Consider the following 23,143-nt stretch of genomic DNA (forward strand, 5'->3'; position numbering starts at 1 on the left):
GCATCTTCTTATGCATTTTTTCCACTGTACTAAAAATGTCCCATTAAGGCAGTTACCTTATATATCAAGTCGTCGCTCCACCTTCTTTTGATAAGGTAAATGAGCTGAGATCCTTAAACCTCTATCTAGCCTGAATTTGGAGGTCTGATGGTGGCAGATACACAGACATTTTAGCTGCACTTTAATCCAGCTCATTGGCGGCAGTGGGGATGAAGCTGTGGTGGCGTGGATTTCAGCCTCCCACGTCCCGCATAACTTTCTGCAGCCATTGCTGTAGCCAGACAGATTCACAGCTAACTCCTCAATATTGCCCATTGCTCAGCCTCTCCACGCCTAGCTCTTACTGTTGTACATCCAAGGAGTAGGTGACTTTTTGCCAAAGCAAACCACTTGCTGAATTGCCTGTCTACTAAGACCTTTGGATCCTTTTCAGAACTGTTCTTTGCTAGGGACGTTTCCCCCTCCCGTGCTTGAGATACAATTTGCATTGCTTTTGCCTAGATATCTGATTTCCGTGTAAAACGCATTTGAATGGCACATGCCCAGTTATCAAGCACATCATCCTCCGTGACTGCCTTCACTACTGTTCAGCATTCCTCTAATCTTCCTGTCATCTGAGCATTTTATCGGTCATTTTGAAATGTCTTTCAAGCCATAGAGAAAAGCACTGAATAGAAGGGAACCCGCCCACTGGGGTCCAGAACGCTCTCAGTAATATTTTTTTACTATTTTCTACTACTCCTTATTGGATATCTGCCAGGTAGCAAGTTCTTCATCCATTTAACCTGTAATTTACTGAACTGCATCGTCTCAGTATTTTGTTAAGGGTGTCATGCAGTGTCAGTTCAGTGAAGATTACCGTACAAGAGGATTTGGCCAACGTGTGGCTCTCAGATGGTTCAAATGCAGCACCAGGATGAGGTGATGTTATGTGATGAGCACTGTGGCTGTGCTGATTTGGGAGCTGTTGGGTGGAAGGTCCTTGGCTGCAGGTGGGAGCAAACCAGGGGCAGCTGCTGAGGCTGTCAGCAAGTCAATGGTTCACGTTGCTGCCCAGCCCAGCCCAGGCCAGCCCCAGCAAGAGAGCACTGGTGCGGGGAGCTGCCCTGGCTCACGGCTCTCCAGTGTTCATCATATATATGCTGTGGCTCTGGCTGGCCATTGCATTTGGCTTGCAGCTTGTTCTGTCAAGGCATTTGGCTGTCTTCCTGAACCAAATTTATACTCTTATCAAATAATGAAATTAACATTGTGGGGTTTTACATCATTCCATTCATTATGTGCCTTTCCTTTTCTTTTTTATTAAACATATTGAAACTCAGATCAGCTTTTCTCTCATTTTGGCTGGCACTGAGATCAAGCTGAGAAACCTGTTTGCCCTTTCTGCATGCAGGTGCAGAAAGCCTTTTGGTCATAATCTGGGAGTACTTTATTGTTACTTTAAAAAATTTAGCCAGCGAAGGATTTTTCCCATATGTCTTTAGCTTTCCATGTCCATACTCGTAAGCCATAATTTTTCATTCACAAACTTACTTGCTCCCTCTTTCTTCCCATCCTGTGGGCTTTATTGTATACTGGTTTTTCGTTTCTAGCAGTTGCCTTCCTTTTGGCCCTTAGCCTTTGGCTGGTATAGGCCTTCTTCCTTGACCATGGAATGGCACCATTTTGCTATCTGACAAATTCCTAAAAGCCAGTTGACTGACATTTACAGTATTTAGTAATATTTTTTTTAATTTTTGCAAGATTTGCTCTTGTTTTTATACACTTATGTGAAATAAGTCCTTGGTGGCCCTGTGTGTGTGTATAAAGTTTAGCTTTAATTGCGGAAATGTGAAATTTAAGAAGTTGTGCACTGTAAATTTGCAGCTATGTCAGAATTAAATTTAGAAATACATTGTATACCAAATGTAGTCTAGTGGTGTATAAATCTTAGCACTTCTCATCAGTAGATCTCAAAATGGCTTGCAAAGTAGGTCATTAGCATTATCTTCATTTTAAGGAGAAGAAACTGAAGCTCAGAGAGGTGGAGTGATATGCCCAAGATTACCCGTTGATTCTTCATCCATTTTGAGCTCCCCAGTTGTTGCAGTGGGTGGATGGTAACTGGGAATACAACACTGAGCAAAAACAGAGGTCAGATGTAAAAATTATCCCAAGAGTGCAGTGCATTATCAGACAGCAGAATGCACAGAATTTCAAATTGGGAAATTTATCCTAGTATTTTGAATTACATTTGAATAGACTCTGTGGTTCTTCAGTCTGTGAATAGTTTTGCTGCATCATGGGAGTGATTGAGCTTTGTTTGACTATTACTCTGTTTTTTCACGAATCCTATTTATCCCTGTCTCTCTAATAAAGCAAAACCAGGATGATTAAGTTTTTTGAAGAGACAATGAGCTCTTTCAGCCATACTTCACCTGCAATAAAGAGCAAACAGGCAGCCATTGTAATGATTTTACTGTCTGAACGTCTCGAAATAGTTGAGAATTGTAGACGCTAACTATTAAGGCAAAAGGATGGTCCATGTTATCAATTGAATTCCATACCGCCTAACTCTGAGCGAGCTAGCTCTTTGCGTTTGTGGCTAAGTCATAACATATATATTATTTCAGCATTCGGTATTAACTGTTTCATGCTTCACAGCGAGAGGAGAACAACCACCTTTCCACAGTCTGGAGGTGTTTCTTATATTCCTGCAGGCAGGAATCAACATAAGCATTGCTATAATTACCCTCTGCAGTTTTTTACACAGAATATCATTCTTAACCCAAGCGTTTTCCCTGCAGTCTAAGATATCGGATAGTTCCCTGTTACACTGATTTAAAAGCCATCATTATTTCTGATCCTTTTAAGACCAGACAAACCTTGACAAAAAGGTTAATTGCAACCCAGTAGAGCTACACTAATGTTTTATTAGGGGGAGCTAGTCATGTCTAGATTTTTCAGAGCAAGTGCACTATAAAGAGCATTAACATCTCGCCTTGAGATTTTTAAACTCTTCATAAAGTCTGATGTATGAATTTAGCTTTAAAATAACATAATATAGTTTATGAACTAGAGATTTTAATTATTTTTTTTCAGTGTGGCTGCTAGCTACGTGGTGAAATCTGTATTTGGACCTGTACACAAATCCAGCAAGAGGGATTGCAGATTTTCAACTCCTAATTAAATTATGGGGAGAATTTGAAGGGTTTTCTCAATTGCAAATACTTACATTTGAAAATATTTGCTGTTGTCTTTGAAGGCAATGGGTAGGCCTATTGACTGCTGAGGTTTTTACAGGGAAGGTGGCTTAAGGACTAGTGGAGCAAAAGAGCCCAAGGCCTTTTTGCCCATGAGCCTGTCTGTGCCTGCGCAGGGACTTCTCCACGGTGGGGGGAACTGCCCGCATCTGACCCAGCCCCTTGGCAGGAGTGTCTGTGTGTGATGGGCACCAGGAGTTGCTCCTCGGGGCATGTGGGAGCACCTTCAGGAGACTCACAGTTTCGGGTGGAATCTAACCAATTCTCTGCCTGTGTTGTGACCTTGAGTGGAATCAGAAGAATGTAAAGATTTTTGTCTCCAGATAGCCATTAGGAAACAGTTATTCTGTCCCATCACTTCCAGCATCACTTCTGCTTGGGGATGCCTCCTTCTCTGTGCTTTCTTTGGACACCTTTTGCTCACATCCTTTTTATGCTCTGCCCTACACTGCAACAGCATCTTCAACCTGGATAACATTTCTCCTTAGAGAAGGCAGCAGAGAAGAGCGGGTGTTGGAGGTGGATGAGAGTGTTTGTGTGCTAGATTGATCTGCAGGGTGTATTAATGGGAAGGAGATTGGTGACCAGAAGGGCAGGGAGAGAGGTCCCTATGGTAATGCAAGAGCGCAGTTCGCAGAAGGTCCCTGAACACAGAGTAAGCAGTGAGTGCGGTGTCAGAGTGGAAGAGCAGCTGCTGCAGAGCTGTTCCCATCCCAGCTGTCCAGTATAAAACACAATGATTGATTCAGGATCTCAGGAAGAAAGATGTGTGGGCATAATACTGCTCTTGTTGGAGTAGTAGCTGACAGAAAGGCACATGCTATAGTGAGTGAGAGGTTTCACGAAAGATATTTGGACTTTTTGATGATGGAGGGAAGATAGGATCAAATCCTAAGGGGCTAAACTTATATTACCTCTCTACAAGGTATCCTCCCTACATATGGGGTCATTGACAAGAAAGCTGAAAATACCGTTTACCCCTTAGACACCACATCATTTCTGTAGCGGTGTATGAATCTAGTGAGTGGCTGAGTGAGCATCTTAAACCCATCTAGAAAGCTTTTCCCCCTCTGAGGAGGCGTTCAGGCACTCTGTCTGCTTCGCTTGACTATTGACTACCTCCCCTCTGTGCTCCTGCATTCCTTCAAGTATCCTGGCACAATGTTAACAGCTTCAACTCATGTCGTAGCAGCTAAGGTTTGAAAGAAATACCAATTTATTTATTTTAAATTCATTTAGTACTCCTTTTTTTCTCTTCAGAAAAACCTTTGACTCAGCCATTGTGTGAAGTACGCCACCAAGTCATCCCTGGTTCACTTAGCCCCACAGTCAGAGGGATGTCAAATTAGCAGTCCTAATTAGAGCAAGAGACACGGAGAATATTTTGTGGGTGTAAAGTAATTTAATTGTGACTAAAACACATGGAGGAAGAAGAAAGTTGCATTCTTGGAAGGACAGCATTACAGCTGGGCCAAGGCAGAGACTAGTTTAGTTCATGTTTGTCAGCAAGCTTGCTGCCTTCATGTCCTGTTTTTGTAACTTTATGGAGTTGTTAAACCTGCATCTTCAACTTCTTGTGAATGCAAAAATTTTAGTTTGAGTAATGGATAGGAATGAGGAAATATTTTGCTATGCTTATGTTTAAGAACAGACCCTTAGAATCACAGAATCGTTTAGGTTGGAGAAGACCTTTAAGATCATCAAGTCCAACCATTAACCTAGCCCTGCCAAGTCCACCACTAAACCATGTCCCTAAGCACCTACATGTCTTTTAAAGGCCTCCAGGGATGGTGACTCAACCTCTTCCCTGGGCAGCCTGTCCCAATGCTTGATAACCCTCTCTAGAGCCTTCCTACTGTCAGACAGATCAATGCTCCCGCCCAGCTTGGTGTTGTCTGCAAACTTGCTGAGGGTGCACTCGATGTTTTGGATTGTGAGAATGAATGCAGATCGCAAGAGGTTTATTTTAAATCAGGGGTACAAATTCTGGTTTTGTTCATGAATCAGAAAGTCATTAGAGAGAGCCAGGAGAAACAATCACTTCATGTGTATGTTATTTGAGAGTTTTCTATTTGAGGTAGTTAACATCTTCCTCTGAAATATCCAGTTTAACATGTTGTAAGGAGGAGCAGCTGTTGGCCTGGTCCGGTGTGTGATCTGATGTTGTTGCCTTTGTTCCTAAGAATTTGAGTGGAATGGTGCAAGTTCAGGGTATTATTTTTCAAGTGATGCTATGGAAGAAAGACACAATCCAGCTGAGCTGAAGAGAGCATCAGAAGTGTTGCTTTTTCTCACGAGTAGTTTTTTTTCCCCTCTTGCACCTGCTATTTGTGCTGCTCCTTTACTCCTTCCAGACTGAAAATATCTGTGAGGACAGGCAGCCACTAATACATGGGATATAATTATCATTCTTTTCAAGTCTTGTGTCTATAGAGGAAAAGAAAGGAGAGAATCATTTGAAGAAACATTGACAGCAGTAGGCAGCTATGCAAATTTTGACTGGTCTATTTAAACATACACATTGGTTTTAAATATAATTCTGAATTTATCTAGTCTACAACAAGGTCAAGAAACAGAGAAATGTACCCTGTACAGATTATTTCAGACACGAGGCAGCCTGTATACATTTTCACCTTCCCACTCATACCCCAGCATCTTGCTGTTGCTGTGTTTTTAATTCTCTTGGGTTGTAAATAGGAAACAAAAGAAGTTGGTTTCACGCTATTGCAGATGGATAGATTGGAGCAGGTAGAATAATGCGGGACTTTGTGCTGAACTAGAAAAAAAGTCATGTTAGTGTGTTGTGTACTTTTAACATCCAGAATCATGGGCTTCACAGGGCTGAAAGAAATGTGAAAATGTGAAGTCTCTAAATGAGCCTGGAAGGGTTTTTGCAAAAGGTCTGCTCTAGCACAAAGCAGAGCTTTGGTCTTGGTGGAGAAAGGACACGATGAAATGGTTTGCCTCGTGAAAAGAAGAGGTCAGACAAGATGAGCAGAGTGGTAACTCAATGCTAAAATGTGTGGCTTTTTTCTTTCACCTGACACTGATGATCTCGCCAAGATGGAAAAGGAGGATTTCAAAAAGTCGTAGTTCTTCCTTTCTTTTTATTTTTACAGCAAAAGGATTGCTATTGTTTGGCATGTGTCTTACTCCTCCAGCTCCTTGTGGTACATCTTCCCCAATCCCAGGCTTTCTGTATTTGTGGTTAATGCAGGAGAGGTGTTTTTCTTACCCAAGATGATGACAAGGGATTTCTTACCAATTTTGCTTTTGTAAGAGGAGAGGCATTTTTAAACCCCATATTTTTGTGAGTGGGGTCTTTCAGCCTGTGAAGTACCATAGGAAGGGATAGCTACATGAAGCCATCTCCAACCATTGCTAGCCCCTGACTCTTCTCCAAATCCTCATCTAATCACTGTACAGATCAATGCCCTAAACCGCAGAATCATTAACCATCAGAAGGGTCACAGAATCACAGAATGTTTGAGGTTGGAAGGGACCTCGGGAGGTCATCTTGTCCAACCTCCCTGCTCAAGGAGGGCCCCTACAGCCAGTTTCCCAGGACCATGTCCATGCGGCTTTTGAATATCTTCAAGGAGGGAGACTCCACAACCTCTCTGGGCAACCTGTGCCAGTGCTCGGTCACTGTCAGAGTAAAAAGGTGTTTCCTGATGACAATCTCCTGTGTTTCATTTTGTGCCCATTGCATCTGGTCCTGTCACTGGGCACCACTGTAAAGAGCGTGGCTCCGTCCCCTTTGCACCCTCCCTTCAGGTATTTATATACATTAATAAGATCCAAAACCCTCCCCGCCCCCTTCCCCCCCGCAAGCCTTCTCTTCTCCAGGCTGAACAGTCCCAGCTCTCAGCCTTTCCTCAGAGTAGAGATGCTCCAATCCCTTAATCATCTTTGCAGCCCTTTGTTGGACTCACTTCAGTATGTCATTGTCTCTTGTACTGAGGAGCTCAGGACTGGCCTCACCAATGCTGAATAGAGGTGAAGGACCTTCCTTGACCTGCTGGCAATACTTTGTCTAATACAGCCGAGGATACCATTCTCCTTCTTTGCAGCATGGGCACGTTGCTGGCTCATGTTCAGCCATGTTCATCAGGACCCCCGAGTCCTTTTCTGCCAAGCTGCTTTCCATCTGGGTGGCTCCCAGCATAAATTGATGCGTGGGGTTGTTCCTCCTCAGGTACAGGACTTTGCACTTCTCCTTGTTGAACTTCATGAGGTTCCTGTCAGAGTTGGAGTAGCTGACAAAGCTGAGATATGACAAATGAGGGTGTTAAGGACTGAATCCAAGTTTGGCTGTGGTTTGGCTTTGCTGAGCACCTTTCTGTCACTCTCTTATCAGCTCTGTGGGGCAGGGTGACAAACTAAAGGACTGGCCCAGATTCATCCCCATGGACCAAAGGGAAGTGTCTTTCCAGGGGAAGAAGACACTGTGATGTGTGTGTAGGTACCTGCCCAGGGTCTGGAGGTGGGTGACTGCTTCCCAGAGGAGAACTGCTCTTTTCCTCTGGTTCTTGCAGCGTGGTTCAGCGTGCAAAAAGCAATTGTCTGGATGCACCATGGCCTCCAGCAATTACAAGAAATGTCGGGGCAGAGCAGTCACGATGCTCTTGCCATGCTTGCTTGCTCTTTGAAATCACTGGCTAAGAAAGATAAAGAGCAGTTCTGACTTCTGTCTCAAAGCTGTCTACTTGCCACAGTTTTATAGACAATTAGGAAAAAGAAAGCCACAAGAATTTTTTCTATAAATTTATAGTTCATACTTGGATCACTATAGTCGCTTCTGACCTTGTTTAAAACAGAAAGCGCATGTTTCTAATTGAATATCCCTGTAAGCTCGAGAAGCATGAGGCATATCCAAAGTTCACAGTTAAGGTTTAGATTTGAAAAGTTAATAAATTACTTCTATTTTTTAACTTTTCACAGTGCATTTTTTATGTGTGTTTTTGAGGTCATATATAAATAGCCAGACACAAATGGTTTGTGCTGTGCTCGTTGTGTGTCATGATATATAGATCTGTTCTGATTGCTAAACGATGAACAATGAATTTACATGTGTATGAATGTGATATATATGTGGTAAATTGCAAAGCCAAACTGTAATTATTTTTTTTTAAGTTTTATTGTCTTGCCTGTTCTCTGCTCTTCATTTTACCTACTCAGTGCTTCCTTTAAATTTCCAAGTCCCTGACTCCTATCAGACAACAGGCATTTAAAAATAAACCTAGGTAACATAGGAATGTTGTGTTTCCTTTCTCAGATGTGACATTTCCCCCAATTTTCACCTACTCAGCATTCAAGTTAAATAAAAGTCTTCTCCTGAACCCATTTCCTGTCCATAACTTGATGTTTTATAAACACCTGTGTAGTAAAATATCTGATTGTAGCTGGCTAAACTGAATGCTGCGCATCTCCTTCAGTGTTCTTGGGGAGGCATTTCCTTCCTGCAGACATTTGAATTTTCAATTTTCCTGCTTGACACCAAGGTGCTACACTGCTTAAACCCCTGGCATTTTCTTTGCTACCGCCCATCTACCTCATCCATTGACGCATCCATGCCAGCTGTCACCTATGGGTGTATTTCCAGTAGGAATGACTTGATGACATGTTCCCTGGTTGGTGCTGGTGTCAGTAACAAACTTGGATTGCTCCTTTCTGAATGCTGCAGAAAAAATTCCCCAGGGGCAACCCTGTGTGTGGGTCTCAAGCTACCATTAAGACAGCTGTTTATCATTAGTTTAACAGCTAAATGCATTTCTTAATGCCATTTAAAATTAGTGCTTAATCTGTCTTTAAAGTCTTAATGATTTTTTTTTTTTTTAGTTTGAAGCATTGTTCTTGATGCAGTGTTGAATTTTGCTGATTTTTTTTTTTTTAAAAAAAAGTTTTAGTTTTGTCCCTGAAGTGTAGTTGGGGCAAGAAACAGTAAAGACCTAAGGATCAGACTTTTGGGGCCGCTCCAGTGGCTCTGAATCAGCAGGAGCCTTTCTGTAGCTGGGGAGGGCTTTATTTCAGCAGGTTATGCAGTTCTTTGAAACAGGATTTGCAGACTTGGGAAGCCTTTGCATTAACTTCAGTGGCTTAGAATTAGATTTCAGCGGCAGAGTAACTCCCCAGAAGGCTGAAAGCACAATGTGATCCCTCTAACACAATGTCTGCAAAAGGCAGAAGAAAGAACGAGCCAGAGCATTTTGATTTTACTCAGATTTACTCGTGGTTGCCTTGAAGCAGCGGTATTTTTCCTCCTTTGCAAGGTCTTTAAGCCTGGAGCCTGGAGCTGTTCTGTGCCACAATTTAGAGAAACGATTCAAGCCTGAGACTTAATATCAGTGAACACAAAGGAGATTTATTTGCAACGAATGAGGTCTGAGTACTTCCGACACTATTTCCTTCTTTCCCGCAGGTTGGACAAAGTTTGCTCGGTTGACGCGGGCCCTGACGAACAGCCGGAGCGTCCTGCAGCAGCTAACGCCGATGAACAAGGCCGAGGTGGTGCACAAACACTCCCGGTTAGCCGAAGTAAGTGGGACAGACACCAGCCTGCTCCCTTCGTAAGGCAGGAAGAGGTGGGGGCGGGGGGGGAAAGAAAGCCATAATTCCCATTAATAAATAATATTCTTAGAGGAAAATATTTCCCAGCTCTGATTTTTTTCAACCTCTCCTCTGCTCATCCTAAAGCAGTGCTATGTGCCAAGCCCACGTTTCTGGGACAGGTCGCTCTCTTTCCATCCTGAAATCAGCCCCCATAGGTCACTTTTACTTGCATTGCCCTGTTTCAGTGCATGCAATTCTCAGTTTGCTGGTTGTCGCTTATGCACAGTGTGCTCTTCCATGTGCTGTCTGAGAGCCACATGGAACCAGACTTGATGTTCTTGAGCTCTGTGGATGGTTGCTTACTTTCCTGGGGAAATGGCATTTGTTTGAGAAAACTCTTTGGAAGTATCCCTCTCTGGGTCCCTGGGGTTGTACAGGCACACTGACTACATAAATACCTTAATCTTGACTTTCTTGCAAAGTCATTCCTGCAGTATTCTTCTCATCATTTTTTTCTTCAAAACTGATGAAATGAACTCTTTGGCAGGTTGCAAACATCTCCTTAACAGTGCAGATGGTGCAACAAGTGAATGCCTTCAGGTTAACTGATGAAACAGAGGTACTGCTTTCATCTTCATGTCCATTGGTAATGAAAAATATATGGTCAAAATATATGGGCTAGTGAAAATGACAGCCCTAGCCACCTTGCGCCGGAGAGCTTGTCCTGGGTTTGATGCTAAGAACTGGTAACAGCTTTAAATGTTGGGTTTTTTTTCGTTCCCTTTCTGAGTTTAGTGGACTTTAATAATAAACACTCTACTTAAATTAAAATAGGAATGGAAACACACAGTTTTCAGCTGTTGGCAGTGTGATGTTTTCCCTTGAATTATCCCATACCAATAGCTTGGATAACTGATGAGTTACTCTCACATCTTGCTTTTCTAATTCATGACATTTCAGTGTTCTGTAAATCCAGTTATATGCATTATTGATTTAGTCTAGAGAAGGGAAGACTGGAGAAGATATGGTAACAATATTCAAATAAGTCTAAAGCAATTGCATAGAATGAGGGAGAAAATTGTTCACCAGAACCACTACAGCTAGAGAAAAAGGAACAGCATTGAGTCACAGCAAGGAAGATTTAGATCAGGCAGGAGGAAAAGCTCGTGTAAGTGAGAAGGTTGTTCTCAGGAATAGGTTGCTTGGAGAGTGTGCAACCTCCTGTCTTAAAAATCGTTTAGAGCTGCAAAGTGCTTTGTAGGCAAAGTGCTGTGAGAAATGCAGACTGACTGGAGGTACACCATCGCTGTACAGGCCCCATTTTCTACTTTGTCTGAGGAGGAGCGTTATCATCACAGCTCATCCCTTGCAGGACGTACTGCCCACCTTTATCAGGCTTAAGAGTTATCAGCCATTTTCATTAGTTGTATACAAGAATAATTCAGAGAGTCTGTGATGAGTGCAGCTGACTAACAAGATACTGTGTATTCTTTAGTGGTTTAAAATTAAAAATTCATGCAGCATGAAAGAAATAATCATTATAGTTCAGTGGTCTCCACAGCCACTTGCCACCCACTCACCATGTCAAACTCAGCATGATATTATGTTAAGAATAATAATTATGCTTTGCAGTATCATGGGAGTTCCTAAGCACTACACCACCAGAGGCATAGGGAACTATCAAGCATATGTTCATGGGCTTGAGCCCTAAGTAGCTTATTATTCCAACCAGAGTGAGGCTATTTCCAGCTCCTGCCCTGGTGAACAAGGCAGGGAACAAATAGGTCTGGAGAAACCAAGGAAAGAAGTCCCAGTCCTGATTTATCGTGACAGTAGTGTTGACCACAGATAAGTCCAAAGAGATAACAGGAGATAATGACCAGATTATGAGTCAAAGCCAAAATGGTGTGTTAAATGCAGGGAACAATTTTGGCATTGAAAGAAGTTTCATGGATTTGCACAAAGGCTGCTGTGAAAAAATGACTGTATCGATCATTGCTTTTATTCCAGGGAAGGATCCGTGGTTTCACCAGTGAGTTCAGTGTGCTGCAGTGGCCAGATGAAGCTTGCCCGTTGGTTAGTTATAGGAATGCTGTTAGAGTCTTGTCCTGGTCATTGGGGAGGGGACACCTGGAGGTTGATATTTTTATGGGTCTCACCAGGGGTTTGTCATCTGTGAGGGTCTCTGACGAGTGTCATTGGGACCACACTGCTCAGCATGCATTGTTGTTCAGCTGCAGCTCAACACATGGCTTTGTGTTACACCAAAGCTGGTGTGATACGAGGCTGTTGGCAAAGGGAGCAGCCATAGTCTCCTGGAGATCTCTGCTGTACTTTCACTGCTGCCTGTGTAGTGGCTCTAGTGGTTTTCTGGCCACAGGATAAATCTGTGCAACTCAATGGGCTCTGTAGAAAACAAATAGCTAACTAATGTAACAATAAGTTAGTTTTTAAACTTACCAGTTTAACTGGCTTTCCTTACAGGTTGTGATTGCTAAGTCTGGCCTTAGGGAGGGTCGGAACAGGTAGGCAGAAGCAGGCTTGCATCCCATCAGGTTGCGGCCTGACGTTGGGCCAGATGAGATACGTTGGGAAGCCACATCTGCCAACACAGAGTGAGAGAGGCTGCTGCTGTTGTCCCTCAGTGACTTCTGAAAAATGTATTTTCAGTAGAGCCAGACTTTTACTGTCTGATCTCAGTAACAGCTTTCTCATCTTAAAAATAAGACTGCAAAGAATTAATGGAGGGTTCATATCTGTGGTACTTGAGTTCATATTCTTATTTGTTGTGCTGTTTATTTAGAGCCATTTACTCCTCTTTATCGAGGAAGCATCCTGCGTTTGATCATTTTTACACATATGGGACTTCTATTTGCAATCCAACTGTCCCTGCAAATATGTTGCATCAGCTCCAATATGCGACAGGTGTAGGGCTCAAATGAGTTTTAAAGTTGCTGGAATTATTTATTTTATCCCATACAGACTTGAGATCCCCAAATGTAAAAGGTGTTATTAGTTTCAAAATACACATGAGTCTTTCAGTTGTCAGTGCAATATATTGCCATGTTGTGAGTTCCTTTGTTTTTTGTTTCTTGTGTTGGACCGAGATAAGAGGTAATTAGATTAGCTGGGAGGAATGTCTTAAGTGAATTGGCTTGATTCCTTTGCAGTGCTTCCAGTTCCACATTTTACAAAAGTACGCATGCAGAAGATTATAGTCATATGCAAAAAAGAAAAGAAAAATAATTACAAGAAATAAAAGAGAACCCACTAGTGATATTAAGCTTGTAAAAGGAACAACTTTTTGAAGAAAATGAGAACGAAGCATGATATTGCCAGGGTGTTAGGGGAGAAATTGTGCACGCAGTGCTTCATTTTAGGAGGTCAGCCAGCAAGGCTGAAGTCTGGTTTACCTTTGATAGGGTATTGTTCTGGCTCAGCGATGGTTTAAAAAAGAGGTCAGGCTTGAAGGATTAGTCTTGTAACACTTCCACATATGAATGAATACTCATGTTCATAACTGTAGAGAATAAGCTGGTGTGGCAGTACCCACAACCTGTTTATGGAGCCTCCCTGCCCTTGCTGTTCTCATGGTTTTATCTCAGTCCATCTGCAAAGACCTCCCTTTTTGCAATAATATCCTTAGATTCTCTGCTGCTCCCATTCATTGAGTGATAGCTGCCTCCACACATTCTTAATAAATCAGATAATTTAGAAACGGCGGGTTGACTTGCAATGTCCCATGAACACAGTCCCGTCTTTGTGCTACTCCTTACAGAAATCCTTAAGACCCCTTATTGGATCATATTTATTGGAAACAGTAACATTTGCTTTTCTGCCTTTTACAGGTTCTTCAGCTGGGATCTGATATTCTTCCTCAGTACAAGCAAGAAGCTCCAAAGACTCCACCACACATTATACTACACTATTGTGCTTTTAAGACTACTTGGGACTGGGTCATCTTAATTTTAACCTTCTACACAGCAATTATGGTTCCGTATAATGTCTCCTTCAAGACAAAACAGAACAACATTGCCTGGCTTGTGCTGGACAGTGTCGTGGACGTTATTTTTCTGGTTGACATTGTTTTGAACTTTCATACAACCTTTGTTGGCCCTGGTGGAGAGGTTATATCTGATCCCAAACTCATAAGGATGAACTACCTGAAAACGTGGTTTGTGATTGATCTTCTGTCCTGTTTACCGTATGACATCATCAATGCCTTTGAGAATGTGGACGAGGTAAGTGATTGTAGTCCACCTCAAAAGGATTGTTTTAATTAGGAATTAATTTAGGAACGTGCTCCCAGGCATCTGGCAGAATTAAGAGACAACTGAAGCTCTGTGCAAATATGCAGGGGTGGCCTTAAGCTGCTGGGCTTTACCTATGCAGCATTCCCGTGTTGGAGAAGAGGTGTCTTGTGATTTCAGTACCATGTGTGGATGTGTTACATTAACGGATGTGGGTTTAAAAATCACTTGCTTGCCATCCAAAAGCACTGTTGCGTGTCCATGTCAAAATGGGCTGGACCACTTGGGATGTCCCCCAGCCACAGCCCTCTCTTTCCAGCTCAGACCCAGTGATTGCCTTTAAGCAGTCCTAATCCATTGCAGGCCAGACTAATATGGCTTGACATACATAATCAAAACTTTCTATCTGCTTTGGCTGAAGGTGGTGGCAAATTTGCCACTGACTTATACAAAAGTAGAGAATGCCTCTGAATGAGCAGTTTCAAAATCCTGCCCTAGGATTACTTTTTTGAACCATGCTGTAATTTTCTTTTTTTGGTGATGTCTTTTTAAATGTCTGATTGAGAGGGAGATTAATCTCCATTTTATTAAACAGTTCTTCAGCTATTGCTGGAATTTTAGAAACTGTTTGAGGAGAGAGAACATAAATATCTTAAATGGACGCTGAATTAAAGCTTTTTAACTGCTAAATGTATTAACATTTACGAAATTGAGCTTGCAGCCTAAGATAATAGAGAAAACAAGCAATAACTACGACAAATAATGCATTCAAAAGTCAGTGCAGAGAAAATTCATTATTAAAATGCAACTATAATGGCATTAGGACTTGTTATATTTTTTCGCTAGAGCCTTTTATCTTTAGGGCCATAAAGAGATGAAAAAGCCTCTCTTCATTTTTTAACATTTTAACAGTTTTTTCTTAGAACAACATTAAGTGTGGTTTTGGGTTTTTTTTTGTTTTATTTTATTTTATTTATTTTTTCTTAATTCTCAAATTCTCCAGTTATATATCCTCACTATGTAAAAATCTACATTCTCACTTTTTAATACAGACTTTGGTACAGATTTCATAGAGCTCCTTTAAAATTCCACCCTGGTCTCTGTGCTGAGACGTCTTTTGACATTGTTCCATTTTATTTATAGCAAATATGACAGAAGTGATAATACTTGCAGCTTAAATTCAAGATCATATGAGGGCTGCCCGTCTGGAAGCAGGTTGTACAGTCAGGCTGTGTAAGGAGGTGGTATTATCAAGGTTGTAAATATAATACAGCTTTTTAAGATAACCAGTTTCAGACTAAGAGAAACCTGATCTTTATAAAAATGCAGTGTTTTCTCCAGATTTTTGTGCTTTAGTATGTAAAACAAACAGAAAATTTCTGTGCCCAAGCAATACAGATTTAAGCAATGAGCTTACCCTCTTTCTCTAACATATAGATGGGAAGTAAACCATCTGCAATATTTGTGACAGTGAAGAGAATCAGTGGCATTGTGAATTATAATTGAGACATACTTAGAGTGGCGAACTTTAACCAAAATGTCATAACAATAGCAAGGTATCATGAGCTCCAGTGATCCTAGATCTGATATCATTTGCCTTCAAACAAATGAAATACCAACTCCTTTTTAGTAAGAGAACCAATAGTAACATTTCTTTCTCATGAAATGGTGTTTTATGGCCCTGGACCCTCCAGCAGACATTGGAGTGTTACTGCTTATGTACTTGATTTCAAATCCTTCCAACTCCAGTTTTCCCTAGTGCCTGAAAAGAATTGAAGTGATTTTGAAAACAGGTACGTAAACAGTCAGTCTTTCTTCCTTGGGTCTGCATTTTCCCTTTTCTCTGTCTTCCAGGGGAGATTTTTTTTTTTTTTTTTGATATGTCTTCATTTGTGACAGTTAAGTCTTCTGAGCTGGTTGGTGTGTTCTGGTTAGTTGTAGTTATTAATGCTCCTTATCTTCATTTAGTTTTTAACATTTATTTTAACTGGTGGTACTTTTCTGGGATTTAACTTCTTGGCCCACTAGCAGCAGTGTGCTCAAACACTGTAGTAAATTGATAAGCTTAATTTAGAAGAAATATTCTGATTGATTAAAAGGAAAGTATGTCTCATTAGAAGGTGAGTGTTTCCTCCTTAAGGCAAGTAGGAGAGAGAACAGTTCTTTTAGCTCTTGATATTGGTGGGGTTTAGCTCTTTGTCTTGGCCCTGGGTGTTGGATAAGAACATTTGTCTTTAGCACTAAAGTTGGTGATTGTGGCATTTCAGAAGTTAATAGAAAAACAGAGCTCAGTGGTTAAGACCCTGGGGGCAGGTCCTGGTGCTCTTTGAGTTCTTCGTATGGTGGCGAAGGATGGACCCAAATCAGAGTGCATAGCGCTAAAAGCCAGCTGAGTGAAAGATGACTTTCCAAATTTCTTTTGTTTCCCCCCCTCCATCCCTCTTTTTTTCCACATAAAGCAGCAAATGCACTTTTGTTAGTTGTTAAGGAACGAGGTGAGTAGCAGGAGACAGCATTGCAGGCAGTTTCTTTTCCTCCCTATGGGCAGGTCTCTCAGGCATAAAGAAGGATACGGCCAAGGAAGTTTAGGTTTGCATCTCTCCGTTGCAGAGGTGGACTGCTATATGTGATATAGGTGCTTGAAGGTGCTTATGCAGAGGCTGCTGAGTCATTGTATAAGATGCCTTATGCACGTGAGTGCTATTTTATAATGTCAGAATTAAAGACATAAATCAAGAGATTAAAAAAAAGGAATTTGAGAAAAGGAAATGTGAATTTTCTTACTGAGGGTTGGAGTTCTTCAAAGGCAGTTAGTTTTGACCGGAGTAGGAACAGTGTCATTTCCATCATGGACAACATTAGGCTGAGACTGAAGTCTTGTGAAATTCCCACCTGAGGCAAACATGACTGCAAATCAAAGTTATTTTGTTGTTGAGTTGATGCAGAGCCTCAGTAGAAGGATATGATGAAAAGGATTATGACAGACAAATTGAGAATTGGGGAGGATTAAGATGATTTGAAGCAGAATTAGAGGTGTAGGTTTCCATGCCTGGAGTTACAGAGCCAAGCTGTTACAGTCTGCTCAGGGGGATTTGGATGTATGACAAGGAGGGGGAAAGGTAAGATAATGAGAGAGATGGAGATACCTTGCACAGCAGAGAGTGATCCAAATTGATGTGATGGATGAGGAATTAAGTGGCTAAGTGGTATTGAAAGGGGAGGAAAACAAGGTAAAATAGGCTGGAGAAAAACTGAGCTAAGAGAGAGGAAAGTGGAATCCTTAGTGGGATATGTACTTTATTTAAGAAAATTGGTAGGATGATAGTCCTAGAAATCAGAAAGATGCATGGCATCTTTTCTAATTGGGAAACATTACTTGCACTGAATAGATTCTGGCTAAACCAAAGCCATACAGAAGACCTTTCGTATATATAAGTGTGAGAAGGGACACTATAAAACATACTGCAGAATCCAGCCAATATTCAAGGTATGAACCAGAATGGAATGTGTGTGCTCAGAGTCTCTGAAACTAGGTTGATTTTTTTTTTTTTTTTTTAAAAAGCAGAAGAGTTCTCCAGATTTAGTCCAAAAGTGCATGTCTGTCTGTCTCTTCTTTTAAATTAAAAAAAAAAAAAAAAGAAAAAAGAAAAAAGAAAAAAAGTTTGGAGTAATGGGGGATATGGTGTTTGGATCCAAAGATGTTGGTCACATGAATTTCCCATTGTTACTAGGCTGGAAGTTTGATTTTTGTCTTGGAGCTGCATGTCACTTGTACTGATTCCAATTTTTTCCCTGAGTACTTAGCTGTATGTAACAACTCTTTCCATTGGTGTATGCACTGTCACTTACATTTCTGAAATTATGACTCCCTACTTTTGAAGCTAGAGAATTATGTTACCTTAAGGCTTAGCCTTTATATGTGTTTGGCCTACTAGAGAGAGATAAATATCCAGCCTCTGTCAGTCTGGGCTACTGAAAGGTTGTTTGTAGCATGGGTAACCATCGATTCCATACAAGTCACGATTATCAGAGTCACACTGTGCTGAAATTGTCAGCAGTTGGGTTTACAGTGTGCCTGAAGACACCGATCCCGTTGCTTGTTCAGATATGGTCAAACCATTCTACAACCCCGTTTAAGACCGAACGCATGGATTTGCATCCCAGGGAAACCAAGGTGTTGTGCAGGTGCTTGGCTCTTGTCCACACATGGAGATGTGCAATTGGGAGAGTACCTGGAGCTGGAAGGACCTCAGGTACCCACACCCAGGTAGAGGCAAACTGATACAGTGCTGCTGAGGACTCTTTTTGAGCCTCTGTAAATTAGTATATAGAATAAATATTCCCAAGACTAGGTGGATGGACAAGCTTTTGGCCAAATGGAAGATGCTTCCACAAATTAAGTGTTAAATACAGCTGAAAAAGCCCCCTTTTCTATTTGGAAAAATAGTGATGTGGTTTTGGGTTTTTTTTTCTTTTCTGGGAATTTTCACTGAGATTCATGATTTTCTGAGTTTGTAATGAAACAAAACCTAGAAGCTTAATCTCATCTCTGCCAGAAACATGGCCCTAAAATGACATGGCACATATTGCAAAGAATGGGACCAGATGTCAGGATGGTACACACAGATAGCCAAATAGATGGTGTTCAAATGAGTTGTATAAAAGATCATCCTTTCTGCAAAAATTAGTTTTCATGAGCCACTGGCTGGAAGTGAAAGCAGACAAATTTAAATGACCTAAAATTCTGAAGTTCTATGTCTGTTGTTTAATAATGTAAGACTACATGACCCAACGGCCTTTAAAATTTAGTGATCTGTGCAGGACATATTAAGGCGTGGAATCCTTGTAATTGTAATCTTCTTTTAATTACTATTATAGATCTGTTTCAGCGGTGGCAGAAACGTCTTTGCATCACTGCAATTAATAGCAACTAAAAGAGCAATGTCTGTAAATTGAAAGCAAATAAAAGCTGATACAACTAGTTTAGCCATATTCACATCTGCAGTGCTTTACTGCAAACATTCCCTTTACCAGCAGTATTTGAAGAAGGGCTGAGGGACCCCAGTCTGAGTGTCATATGCAAGGTGAAGATAAATCGGTGTGTTTCAAGAATGTGGCTTTGGCTCTGAAATAGTCTATGGCTAGCTACCTTTCTTAAATCTAGGTGTCTGACATGGAGAAAATAATTCCCAGAACTAAATCCCTGGTGCAGCCAAGTGTTAAACTATGATGAAAACTCCTAGCAGTATAACAACAGATGCACTTGGCCTGGCATTTTCCCTTTTGTTATGCAGTCAGAAGGCAATTAAAATGTGAAGAATACTGTCATCCTGCTGTAGTGTGCAGAGAACTGCGATATAATAGTGCAGTGGCTTGGTTACGGTGTCCAAATATAAATGTATCCACCTTAGGCATATATTATACAGATGGTCGGCCATATTCGCCCCTGTCACCCCTATCACACTTTGTTGCAGAATTGCACCCTGGCTCTTTAGCTTTTATTCAAGCTAAGGTTTTATTTGAGTTATGCCACTGTTTAATTACCAGCTTTTGTAATGCTGTACAAAATCTGGGATACTTCTGCAGCTTCCCCTGTGGAGACACATTAATGTCATCTTGATGTGAGGGGCAACTTGTGAAAGGAAAGGCCTGAACTGGAGCTGATGAAGGGGGGTGTTGGGAGGGCGGGCAGGCAGGGTTGTCCCATGAGATGGATGTGACCTGGTGGCCTTGTGCTGCACTGCTTTGATGCGGATTATGGCATGCTGAACTTTAATTATATGTCTCAGTGGCCTTTCCCTCCTACCCCCCCCTTTTTTTTTTAAAAAAAAAAAAGTGTTGTATGTATTACTGGGAAGCAGATGTTGGGTACAAGCCATTTAAATCCAATCTTTAGTCAGAGCCGTATTAAGTGAAGCAGAGTCCAGTTGGGGCAAATTGTGCATGGAGTACTTTCAAGGGAAGCTTGAGTCCTGCGTGATCCTTTTGCTCACAAAGGACAGGAAGGCTTACAAAGGAGACGAGGTAATTGAATAATCCGGTCAGATACTCGCTGAAATAATGCTGATGGGAGTAGCGCAAATCCACATTACTGAGATTGCTGTACTCAGCCGTCAATGAGAGGAAAAGAGTCATGGGCTTAGGGATGGGCAGTTGCTCTGCACAAAATGGAGCCAAGGTACAGCCCTGGAGAAACTAACTGCATGGCTAACATCAGAATTAGCAACCTTTTACCAGCAAGAAAGCCTTGTAACTTGCTGTGAGTACTTTGATCAAGACTGGGTTGGTGTTATGTCTACCCCTTGGCATCAGGTGGATGTGTAGTTCCAGAAGTATTTGCAGAAACACTGCAGCTCAGGTTACTCCCTCCAGATATTTATTCTCTTTTAATTCCTGTATTGACGTAAGAAACTTATAGTTTGTTGCTGGTGTTAAACTATCAGCTAAGTTCAGTGTCCTGCTCAGAAGCTGTCCCAACCGATGTGACACACCTTTCTCTCCCTTCTGTCTCATCCTCTGTCCACCTTCCCTAAGTAAGTTAAAATTACCAGATTTTATGATATAATTCTCTTTTCTCCCTGGTTGGGCACGCTGATGCACTAACAAATAAATAGTGCAAGATGCCACATCCCTCTTAACTTGAATCTAGAAGAAATATTTTGAAATCGCCCTTCTTTTTATAAACTCAGTTATTCACTGTTTGAAATTTATTGCATTGTATAGTTGTGCCATAAACAATTTACTAGAAGTTTATTTATAAAGTTATTGCTTATTGACACTTGTGTTAGGGGGAAAACAAAAAAGAAAAGTTCCCACATTCTCCTGGAAAAAAAAAAAAAGATAAATCTCAAGCAGAGATTTATCTCAAGCTTTCAGAGCTGTATGAGGAAACCTACTTCATTTTGCTTGAAGGATTCAATTTTGTGCTCGGTGCAGTCACTACTGCCATTGCTACCAGTGCTGCAGGGTCAAGTATTGTATGGGGTCTGCTTGTATCTGGACCCAGGATCTAGATAGTTTGTGCGGAAGCAAAGACCCTCACTCCTGTGTGGATTTACATAATTGAATGCAACCCTAAATCTAGTTCTTAAAGTGGTGATAAATCAGAAATATTGCTTTTTTACTTTTCTCATTCCGGCATTTTGATTTGTATCTATGCAACTTTATTACATTAATTGTTTATCTAAAAAGAAGGGTTTCTGAGATATGTAGGAAGATTTATTTTAACATTAACTTCAGTAAAGAAGCATTAAGGAGCTAACCAGGGATTTTAGAGCTAAGCTCTATTTAAGTAGCTAAGCTCAAAATTTTCTTTTCGGAATGATGTGCTGGTTAAATTTCGAACAGTCTATACATACTCCTGGATACTCCTCTTGCACTGCGCAGAGTAATACCTTCTGGATATGCGCTTGCAGGCTCACTCGCTCATGTTGGCAAGACTCACTGTTTCAGTTTCTCCCCAAAATCTGTAGACGCTTTGTTTTCTTTTAGGTTGTGTACCAGCATGTAACAACTGCTGAGTGAAGGTTGCTCAAGGTTTACAAAAATGGTGCCGTTTTCACTGCTTCAACAGCAAATGCTGAGTTGTACCTTGACTTTACACAATTGTTTGGGTGAAATTTTTATGTATAACTGCTTCTGGTGAGGGAAAGGTAATGAAAGTTTTGCACATGCTTCTTTAAAGAAAGTATTTGGACTGTATTTCAAAACGTACTGAGCATGGGATTCATTTGATGAAACACAGGGCCAGGTATAGTCCACAAGGAGATACAAGAAAATTCAGGCTATGGCTCTTCGTGTTCTAAGATGCATCTCCAAAATAGGTCAGAGCCGTCACCTGTCCTAAAATGCCTATTTCTCACCATTGACTGTAATGACATGTTAGTGTGACTAGCTCAGATGCAGACCCCTCCAGAGTATAGTTTAGGCTGAGATGAGATGCATCCTCCCCTTGCGACTGTATTTGCCTCACTTTGACTTTTCAAAGGACAAAAACAAAAGCAGAAAAAAATAATAGGGGTAAAACTCACAGGGATCTTTTGAGTCACTGGGTTATTGGCTGTGGTGGGCAGGTTCATGATACCATCCTTCCCATAAACTGGTCAAAATCCGCCTTAACTCATGGTGTCTGCAAATCTGTCTTGATTTGCAGTCTGTGCATTTGTCCCCGTGCCAGCCTTCATGGTTAAATATTTCTTTTCCTTCCCCCATGTTTATCTCCTTGATGTGCTTAGAAAGAACAGTCATCCCCCCCAACCCCCCCTGCATAAACACACGTTTTCCTTTTCTTAATCTAAGCAAACCGATCTTGTATAGAAACCTCATTGTGAAATTTTATGAACATTTTCTTGGCCATTCCAGTTGCCTCTCTCTGCACAGAGTTGAGTTTGAGTACCTCTCTTTAGGGCAGAGCTGTACATATTACTCCAGGTGGAGAATTAATCTTTGCTTTGTAATTGGGGTTTGGCTATTCCTCTTGATGGTGGAAACACTCAACTGATCCATCCGGGAACTGGATTAACCTCTCTTGTGAGTGCAACCCACTGATTGCTCTGAGTCACTGTGGGATTAACCCATATACCCAAATATTCCTTTTTCTCAGTAATCTTCAGCTAAAGATCTTTGTACTTGTAGAAATGTTTGTTAATTTGCCCTGTAATGGATACCTTGAGACTCTGTACTGTGAAGCTTTATCCCATTTTCCTTTATTCCCACCCCATTATTCTTTGCACTGACGGTGTGTTCCAAAGGTCAGCAGATTTTGTGACCATATAATATTTCTGCTTACTTCACTAAGAAACTAATGAAATCGCAGAGAGTCGCCACTTGTAACCCTTACGAGACTTGCTTTTAATGGTTTCCATTTTGCCATCCTTTTCACAGGTTAGTCACCTTACAATCCCAGTTGTGGTCCCTGTTTTCTGTGTGTTTCCTAATAATTTCCCCCCTTGCACTACTGAAATACTGCATTTCCTTTGTTTGGAAAATGGGGGTTGTTATCAGAGAAAGCTATCAGGAAAACCTGGCTAGATCCCAGCTAGCCTCGGCTTAGCAAACCTATTGCTGCACTGATTGCATTTTGATTTATCTCAATCGTTC

At 41.3% G+C, this 23,143-nt stretch overlaps 1 protein-coding gene across 1 annotated transcript in view; it reads left to right on the top strand.

The window, feature by feature from the left end:
• KCNH5 (potassium voltage-gated channel, subfamily H (eag-related), member 5) overlaps window positions 1–23,143 on the top strand; it is a 150,464-nt gene that overhangs the window by 18,128 nt on the left and 109,193 nt on the right. Inside the window, exons 4-5 of the mRNA XM_009891202.1 lie at window positions 9,664–9,779; window positions 13,643–14,035. Coding sequence (XP_009889504.1) covers window positions 9,664–9,779; window positions 13,643–14,035 — 509 coding nt within the window. The remainder of the gene's footprint in view (window positions 1–9,663; window positions 9,780–13,642; window positions 14,036–23,143) is intronic.

This window comes from Charadrius vociferus, unplaced genomic scaffold (assembly GCF_000708025.1).
Source record: "Charadrius vociferus isolate BGI_N301 unplaced genomic scaffold, ASM70802v2 scaffold308, whole genome shotgun sequence".
NCBI classification, from domain to species: Eukaryota; Metazoa; Chordata; class Aves; order Charadriiformes; family Charadriidae; genus Charadrius; species Charadrius vociferus.